At 46.5% G+C, this 9638-nt stretch overlaps 1 protein-coding gene across 4 annotated transcripts in view; it reads right to left on the reverse strand.

Annotated features, from left to right (window-relative positions):
- LMO3 (LIM domain only 3) overlaps positions 1 to 7759 on the reverse strand; it is a 60320-nt gene extending 52561 nt beyond the window's left edge. The window contains exons 1-3 of one of the 4 annotated variants that reach the window (XM_038154962.1): positions 7552 to 7759; positions 7267 to 7332; positions 1851 to 1939 (exon numbers count right to left, since the gene is read on the reverse strand). Coding sequence is in view for 1 of the 4 variants with exons in the window: in XM_038154960.1 (XP_038010888.1) it covers positions 6200 to 6224 (25 nt within the window). In the remaining 3 variants the exon portion in view is untranslated. Of the gene's footprint in view, positions 1 to 1850; positions 1940 to 6199; positions 6909 to 7266; positions 7333 to 7551 lie in introns of those variants that run through there. The other 3 variants (XM_038154961.1, XM_038154963.1, XM_038154960.1) reach the window with 3 other exon arrangements.
- Positions 7760 to 9638: the final 1879 nt, after the last annotated feature.

A 9638-nucleotide genomic window follows, 5' to 3' on the forward strand; every position in this document is an offset into this window, starting at 1 on the left:
TAATAACATGAAATATTAAAACAATCCAGTTGAAAAGTCGCCCAATTTCAGCCACAGTAGCCAATATTTAGCAACACAAAATTTAAATAAACAGCACATCTCCAATACTTAGGGACGCAAAATTTAAATAAACAGGATATCTATATGGCAAACATACTGAAATATTATCCACATATTTGGATTTATTTGCACTACCTTTATAAAATATAAAAGAACTTCACTTTTTAAAGAAGAAAAAAATTGGAGCTTTTAGAGGCACGGAGCAAGAGTTTCTGAGAGATTTGACATGGAAATTTTGATGCTCGCAAGAGGGTGCTTTGTTTTTTTTAATATTTTAGTTCTTTTTAGACACATTAATGAAGAGCCAAGATTTCCAAAGACTGCAGTAGCAGCGACGCCAGTCACAATCAGCAGTGGAAGGACCTCCTGAAAAATCTGACTTAAAATAATCTCCACGAGGTCAGAGAGGTTCTAGTTTGTCAAGAAAAACAAAATAAAAACGCTGCCCCGCTTTCCAATCCCAGTTTTAGCCAACAGCTACTTCGGGACAAGGAGTACAGTAGTGTCCATTAAGTATATATACACCTTTTGATGTAATAGCTGAGAGCATTTAAAAAACCATTCAAACTCCTGAAACACTGTTTAATGGACAGAACCGGCGAAAAGGGGAGCACAGCTGAGTGATGTTACTCAGAGCAACACAGCCAGCTTCCAGGGATCCATTCAAAAATCAATTGCCCTCAGCTTTACAGTAAATGGGGAGAGGTCACTGCCCCAAAGTGCTCGCAGACTGGTCTCTCTGCTCAGCTGCATGAACTGCCACCCCAGTGCACTCTGACTAATTCTCTCACAGTTACCTCTTAGGATAAGCAAAATAACAGCCCTGTGGATATTTTGGTGGACATCAAACAGGGACGGGAGAGAAGGGAAGAGCTGACACGTTGTTCAGCAGGGGGGTTACCTCACTGCTTTAAAGCCAGTGATGTAACTTCAAAAAGATGCTACTCTCTAGAGCCTGTCTGAATATTGCAACGAGAATTTGTCAAGACTGGGGAATGAAATCTGTTGCCAACAAGCAAATCCTACTCCAGCATTTGGGGTTTGGAACCCTATTATTATCATCCAGAGACTGGGAAAGGTCAAATAGAGTCTCATAGCAAAGAGGAGCACATTCAAGGGCCCCTGACCGTGAAGGCTCTACTACCTGGAGTTAAGAAAGATTGGCAGTGTCAGCTTCTATCAGCAGACCTTGGCTGGTGCTGTAGCACACCACCACAGACAGGCAGGCTTAGGGAGCTAGAACACAGACGAGTTTGGGGTTGTTTGGTTTGGTTTGTTTTTTTTGTCATCCCTCGTAAGAAAAACAGGAAAACCAGTGTAACCTTTGAAGCACTGGTAGAGCGTGCCTTTATGGATGTTAGGGCTGCAAAAAACAGCAGGCTGAGGCATCCCGGGGAACTCCACAGGTGTGTGTAGAACACACGGAATTTACGTGGAGCGCAGGGACTGCATGGCCAGTCAAGGGACTTTCCCAAGCTGAACTCCTAAGTCCCACCTGCAAAGCTGATTCGTGAATTAGAAATACCAATTCTCATTGCAACAGCAGCCTCGCTCCTCTCTTTGCCATGCAGCCCATCACACACCTTGGGCTGATACATTTATCTGGTGGAGGAGCTGTTCAGGGGTGTGCAGGCAGTTCTGCTAGCAGACACCCCAAAGTACCCTGGCAGTGCACAACATCTGAATCCCATGACAGAAGCGTTAAGGCCTGCATTTTTCTATCAGCCAGTATAAAAATTGTCAGTGCTGTCCCTCCCATCACGCCCCAGTTGATGCTCATAGCTCCTCACCACGTAGACACTCCTAAGATCTGTCTCTCATTCCCAAGGGGAGGATGAGATCCAGTGACCTGCGCTGGGCTCCACAGTCTGTGGCAGATCTGGGAATGAACACACACATGTTTCCTCTTGAGAAAGCACCATGAGACAAAGGCTGAGCCTTTACAGCATCTTCAATTGACAGCTGACTCCCCTGAATCCAGGGTACATCCATGAAACAGCAAAGTAACATGGCTACAAATAAACAACTCCAAGCAGTGAAAATATCAGAGATTTTTGGTAAGGAACCTACACCAGACTCTAAAAGGAACTCCTGCTGAAACTCTAATAACATCACTTGGTCGAAAAGCCTTAAGCTGTAATGTTGCTTATCACAGTAGAGTGTAAATATCCACTAGGTGCCAACGACAGGCTTATCCCCAGACCCTCTCTTTGGCCGTGTAGAGGACAAATGCATAAAATCAGCCACAATTTGTATAAACTTCTTGTAACTCAGTTAAAAAAAGAAAAAAAAAAGTTTAGAAGCATGAAGGGCTGTTCTAGGACTTTAATCTTTAGCTCGAGGGAAACCAGAATAAACTAGGAGCTAACACAGTTAAAGGCTTTAACGAAAAAAAATCTTAATGTAAAAATTTCATCGCCTGATAAGGAAGCGGGTTAGAGAGTGGAGGCTGACAGTCCCTGATCCAGGCTGATCTACTGTCCTGAGCTGTCTGAAGGGAACAAGATGCCACAGAAACGCAGCCAAACAAGTGAATGTCTGAGCAGATTGCAGTAATCAAGCCTGATAATTCCCGAGGTATATGCTGCAAACATGAGGTTATTGTATTACAAATAAAACTGCAGCTTGCACATAGCCTGCACAGCTTTTGAGCTACTTACTACATGAGGAAAGTAGGCAGAGCCCTGTCATTCACACTGGTTAGCCCAAAACCTTCTTATAGGTACAACTGCAAAGGGGCAAACACCCCGTGGAAGGAGCATTTGCCACCCTGCACGTCTGTTTTCCTGAGGCCGAGAGAGAAGGTGGTGCTGACACCCCACTGGCAGCATCTTCAGATTAGGGATTCTATTTGCAGCGGCTTTTGGAGGGAAGGAATGCTTTTCTCCTCTGATAGATCTGATCTCACTTTACATGCAATGAAGCTGGTTCTATCTTATTATTTCAAATTCCCCAAACTACTGCTTCATTGTAAGAAAAGAAAGGAGTTATGCTTTTTTGGTAGTGTAGAAGGGCACTAAACAAAGTCCAGAAGTGTTTGACATGACCCCCGAATTTGAAAATGTCCTTTTCTTCACACGCCCTGTTTAAATCCCTTAGTTTTGACAGGAGAACACTTTATTGCTTTTTTCCCCCCTGTATTTCTATGAGCCACCCTAGTGCACATCACCCCACAGACCATCTCTCTCCCCTTTAACATTCCCATAAGGTCTCCCTCCGATGCAGTTGCACTTTTCAGATACACGCTTGTGTATTTTTAGCTCTCCCTTAATTTGGCTATAAGAATACCTTGCAGCTCACTGTCAGCCAGCTTTTCACAGGCTGCAGTTAAAGCACTCATTTATTCCCTAGGACATGGGAAGGGCCTTTTCAGAGGCTGACAGCACCCACAAACCCATCCAAACTGCTCACTGCTGAAATATCAGGTGGCAGTGCACAGCACTGCTGCCTGGCTGCCTTCCTCTCCCCCTCCCCCAGGAAAGCAGGGCTTATGGAGCACTTTCAAAACATCATACAATTCCCTAAGTGCTACACCCAGGCTGTGGAGGGGAAAAAAAAAAAAAAAGAAAGAAAGAAAAATCAAACCCAGCTTTCCCTTCAGTTCTGCAGAGTTCTACCCATGCTCTGCATCACAGAGCAGATCTGTTCTCAGAACTGAGGAATTTCAGTGCCTAGTCTGTCACTGTCAAACAAACCCTTTTTATTTCACCCCAATACGCTTTCAAGGGCTTCCTCTATCCTTCCCTCTGCTCCCTCCCTTCCTCCAGCCCCACTCCCCAGGATGCTGCACATAAACTGCAGAGCTGAGGCAGGAATAAGACTTCTTCATCACCATTCACCCCCTTCAGGATTTTTGAAGGGAGAACTTTAAAACCAGACTCACAGGTTTTCAGATTTCTCTCAATCTCCCCAAATAAGTTCAATGCAAGTGACTCCCCTCCCTGTTTATTGTTATTATGGTGCGATGAAACACTGTCAACTGATTTGTAACTGTGATTTCAGGATAAAGAGGAATGGTTGCTGGGAAAAGCTAAATTAGGCTCCCGGGGAAGGCAGAGAAGCAAAAATCCATCTCACTCAAATCATCACCCTTCTCAAAAATCAAGGGGAATGAGGATTTGATGTAATGAACGATATTGTGTTTGTGATTTAGAAGCATCTGTAAGCGGGATTAGCCCCTGATGGTGCTGAGCATGGCAAGAGACACTCAGAACCCAGTTCTTGCTTGTGGTACAGGCAGTCCTTGGGAGCAAGAGCTGTGTTAAGCACTGGATCTCTTACAAACTTTTAAAGACCACTCTTCCCCCCTTTTTCAGCATGCACACAGTTCCACCAAAGGCAGTAGCACAAACAGCACAAAAGGGCAAACTTGATTCTACTTAGGGAAAAAAAAGATTGAAGAATCAGTTTGGAGCAAAAGAAGTATTGGGTGCATCAGTCTTTAACAGCAAACTGACAGACAACATGCAGTCAACAGGAGAGTTAGGGGGCCAGGAAAAGATAAAAAGAATACTTTTCTGGTGCTTTCCCACTTTGTAGCTTCATCCTAAAAGCATTCAGAGCTCCAGTAATTCAGGGCAACACACACAGACTCGGAAAAAAAAAAGAAAAAAAGTTGAGGTTTCAGAAGCTAAGAAACATTTCAGAACTCATATGTAGCACATCAGGAGTCGTAACTAGTTTTAGATTGGCATGTAAATTGTTCTGTGGAAAATTCTTATTGCCTCCGAGACCCTGCTATTCTGAGTTATTTGACAGTTTAAGGGAAATCATAATTAAAAAAAGAGACATAAATAATAGCCTGTGCAGTGTGGTGCACAGAAATAAGTGGAACCATTTCATTTAAACTCTGGTGAGCTTTTAATTGCCTGGATTGCATTGTGAACCAGCCTAACGGTTGATTGCCTCCATTATGCTCTCTTGTTCTGTGCCATTCATCCGCACAGTCTCAGCTTCTGTAGTTAACACAACAAAGTAACCGCAACTCCATAACACTCGGGGTTTTTTAAAAAATAAAAGTAAGGATTTCAGCACTCTGAATATAGCCTCTCCTGTATACTTTTGAGTTAATTTTCCATGGTATATAACTAGACTTCACCTCCTGCCCCTCCTTCTACAGAGGAATCTGGTGGTTTTTTTCTTTATTATTTTTGATTTGTATTTTCTTTCTAAATGAAGGATATGGGTTGGGAAGGAGGGGATGGAAAAAAAAAAAAAAGGAAAAGAGAAGAGGCTAGGCAAAAAATAAAAATGGGAATGCAGTCCCACAGCTGGGAGCAGTGATACAGATTAAAAGAATTTGGCCAACATGGCTAGTCGATTGCCAAGAGACACCAAACAAAAGATTTCTCTTCTTCTTTCCCCTTCTCTTTTTGAAAGCTAGATTGGGCCTAAAAGCTTGTTTCTCTCTGTTCACTGGCCCAGAGCATCCCTGCAGGCTGTAGCCCCCTAAGGGACAGCACAGCAAATAGATGTACCCAGATCTCGGGGACTGGAGCTGCTGAGCTATGTTCCTACCCCTGGCGTGTCCCCCCCATCTCTCTCCCCCAGTCCTCCCCACCACTCTCTCCCCCCTCCTTTTTTAGAGCAGTGGTGCTGGGAACCAATTTGATTCCCTTTTTCTCCAATGCAGCTGCAAGGCTCAGAGATACTGACATTTTTCCACTCTTATCAGTTTAATTACAGTTACCATGGCAGCAAAGTGCTAGTGCTTGGCAAAGGCCAACAAGAGATTTGCAAGACTGAGTTCAATTTTGATGCAGCTCACATGCAAAATAAAATAAAATAAAAAATAAATAAGAAACATATACTCCACAACAAAGAATCCCTTTTCCGGAGTTAGACGCTCAAGCCTTTTATGCCAATTCCTTTCCGAGCATCGCAAGGATGGGGAGAGGGAGGTGTCGGGGACAGCACGTCGCGATGTTTGTCGCACCGAGCGAAAGGAATGGGTTTAAAGAGCGGTCCTACAGAGCTGTCCTAGGAAGGGCTGTTTCGGGTCTCTCAGAGCACACGCTGGCACAGCAGCCGGCCTCGGCAGCGCGGCGAGGATGGAAGAGGATGGAAGAGGAAGGAGGAACCCCCCGCCTCCCCCCGGGAGCGCTCCGCTGCGCGCCAGCGCCGGCCACCGCCGCCTTACCAAAACTTTTCTCCTTTTTCTGCATGAGTTGATTTACGGGCGCCTGGAGAGCTCCTTCTCATTGAAGCGCCAAATCCCGGCAAAAGTAGCAAGTGCTTCCTCGGCTCGGGTCAAGTGAGCGGGAGCGCGGCGCGCCGCAGCGGGGGCGGGGGGCGGCGGGGCCGGCGGTGAGGATGAGGAGGATGTGGGTGAGGATGGATGGGGGGGACGGCACACCCCGAGCGGTGGCGAGCGACAAAGCCACATGCTCCCCTAACTCTGCCGTAAGCCTATAATCCCAGCGGTCTCTTAGCTTTGTTGTAACAAATGGGTTTGATTAAACTGTCACATGCGGCGTTAGCATACCGTATCGCGCTCGCTAGGATGGGAGAAGCGGGGGGGGAGAGGAGGAAAAAAAAAAATAATAAGAGGAGAAAAGAGAAATGCTCGCAGACAGAAGTACCGCTGCCCAGCGCCAGGCTGGCTGCCCTTCCCTCGGCTCCGGGAGAGGGAGGACGCGGGAGCCCGGAGCCCGCAGCCGGAGCGCGTCCCTGCCGCCCCCCGGGCTCCCCGCCCCCGCTCTGCCCAAAGGGTTAACCCTGCACCGAAGCAGTTGCAAATTAAACTGCTGTACGGGGAGGCTTGTGGATTAAAGCCGGGGAGAGGGAAATTAACCGGCTCCCTTGATAATTGAGAGCATGTTTCGAGAAGCTCTGGAAGAAGCAAGAATAATAATAACAATAATAACGCGGAGGGGGGTAGCGGTGGGGCTGCAATTCATTGTTAACTTTGACTGCTATTTCTCGAGACGTACAGTCGGAGGGGTTTCGCTCAGCATCCCCTGCTTGCATGTATTTCATGTCTCATCATAAAAATAATGAAGCCTCACATGATTTAAACAAAACAGTCTCAGCAGAGCTGCAGCTCGAGTGAAAGTTGCAGCGCAGAGATGTGTGTGTGTGTGTATTGCAGCCCCGGCGAATGACTCAGAGAGGGAGAGAGAGAGAGGAGAGACGGAGAGAGAGAGAGTGATGCAGGCACACATACACAAATGACCCAAAGCTTATGTACACAGTTGCCTCACTTACCTTCTCAATTAAGCGATACAGGGGAGGCAGTTCAATAAGCACAGTGGCTGCTTTGTAGCTCTTCTCCTTGGAAAAGGTCAAAAAGAAGCATTGTTTGGGGAAAAAAAAATAAAGAGGGGGTGGGAGAGATGGGGAGGGAGATCGCTATTCTTTAAGTTTAAAATAATGAGGTCCTCAAGGATCCGCCAAGTAATTGTGTTGACCGCATCCGAGCTACAGGTGTCCTCCTTTTAGTATCTTGCAGTCCAAGGCTGTCTGTCTCCGTCCTGGCTGAAGACAACTTACCTAAAGCAGCGTGTGAGGAGCCGAGTTGAATGAAGTCAGGGCTTTATCAGCTGCAAAATGCAATCCCTTACCAGCCAGACATAATACAGCAAAAGAAAAGGTCACTCAGTTATTACTGAGCCAGCAGAGCCCAGGCAGCTCTTGTGGAAGACCACAGAGAAGCAGCTCCCTTCCGATTTAAGGCTATTTACCTCTCTCCCCCTCCACCCACCCACCCACCCTTCCTCTCCCCCCTCCCCCCTCCCAGCTCCCCCTTTCTCTCTCTCTCTCCCTCTCGCTTTCTCTCTCGTTCTGCAGCTCGCTCAAGTACAGCCGCCCTCGGAAAGTGCAAAGCAGCCAGGAGACAGATTGGGCTTTGTTGGTAATTTCCCATGGTGAAAATTTACAAGCCTGCAAGTGCAGTCAGCAAAACCACATGCATATGCTAGACACAAACACCAGGGACACACGCACACGCACACACACACAAGTGACCTCTGCCGAAGCGGCTCGGGATCACCTTCCCAGGGAGTGCTCCGGGAGCACACCCGGGCAGCCAGGGGAGCGTCGAGCCCCCCACCAGCCATCACTCCTCCCAAAATATTCGGCTTGAACAAAAACCAGGAGTTGCCCACGCAAAAAGGAAAAAGAAAAAAAAAAAAAAAAGAAAAAAAAAAAAAAGCGAGATACATATCTCTCTATTAATGAGTAATGAGAAAAATCCCTGAAGGTGAAAACTCTGCCTGTCTCTCGTGCTAGGTCGGAGCTGCTCAGAAGGCAGTGGAAACTCCGGTGTGAAAGTTTCCTGCTCCCCGCACGGTCCCCGGCCGTGCCACCCCCGGGCCCCACTAGCCACACGCCACCCCCCGAGTGCACTTTTGAAGCTGAATGCTCAAGAAGCCAAGCCACCCCCCCCCCCCCCCCCCCCCCCCCCCCCCCCGCAGCATCCTCGTCCCAGGAGCTGAAGACAGATCTTTATCCTCTACCTAATGTTGGAGGGGGGGAAAGATAATAGATATGGGGGTTGTTCGAGGTGCTGAGCACCCCTGACCACAAGACAGACAGACAGACACGCAAACACACGAGAGGTAGAGCACACTTTGATACCCAGTCACGCTCACAGATGACTGTTTCTTCGTGTTTTATAATAAAGATGTTGAGCCTAGCCTACTGTAAATAAAGTTAAAAAAATCCAAAGCATCTTCCTCTAAGAGCCATCTGCAGTTGGAGAAAGACCAGATTAAGAATTTGTGAATACAGTTTTCAGACTTCAAAGTGAATATCTGTTGTCTGCTATTAGAAGCACCACGCTAGATTTCCACAAAGCTTTGAAAGATGTCAGCTTACAATATACCCTAAATTTGAATGACACTCATATTATAGAAGTCTTTCAAGACCCAAGAAAGATTTAAAAGCATTGAAGTGCCCTGCCATCTACACCCCTCTCTCGTATAATCCAGCAGCTCTAATAAAAATCAAAGCAACCTCAGAAATGTATATGTTTAGGACAGGTTCCCCCACCTCCTCCCCCACACTGTAAGCTGCCTTTTTTTTTTTTTAATACATATAAATATACATATATAAAGGTTCCTGTAACGAGCATACTGTGCAATGAACGATTCCTGCATCTCTTGCCCCCTTCTCCCTCTAAGTAGCAACAAAACTCAGCCACAACCAACCTGATCAAGAACCCGAAAAGCACAACCAGAGGCAGCAGCCTAACAGAGCCCCTTTCTGCTGATTTGATCTGCACACAGAGAAAAGCCAAACTTAACAGAAAGCTGCTCCTCTCCTGCACGCACCCATGGGCTCAGGAGAGCCTCACTTCCCTCTGTTTATAGAGTACCTCTGCCACAACCACTCTGGAAATGCAGCAGCGTGAGTGCGTGTGTGCCTCTCTCCACCAATGCACTTGGAGAAGGAGAAGAAAAGAGGGAGGGAGAAGTTATGTGTGGGGAAAGGGAGAAATAAAATCAAAACAAATGGTACAGCTAATGAGGACAATTAAATTAATTATGTTCAAGGAGATGAGATTTTTTTTCCCTCCAACTGTATGATCTGTTACCCCTCGCTGGCAACTGCTGCTCTGTAATTCATGGCAACTGATT

The sequence above is a fragment of the Motacilla alba genome, chromosome 1A (assembly GCF_015832195.1).
Source record: "Motacilla alba alba isolate MOTALB_02 chromosome 1A, Motacilla_alba_V1.0_pri, whole genome shotgun sequence".
In the NCBI taxonomy this organism is placed as follows: domain Eukaryota; kingdom Metazoa; phylum Chordata; class Aves; order Passeriformes; family Motacillidae; genus Motacilla; species Motacilla alba.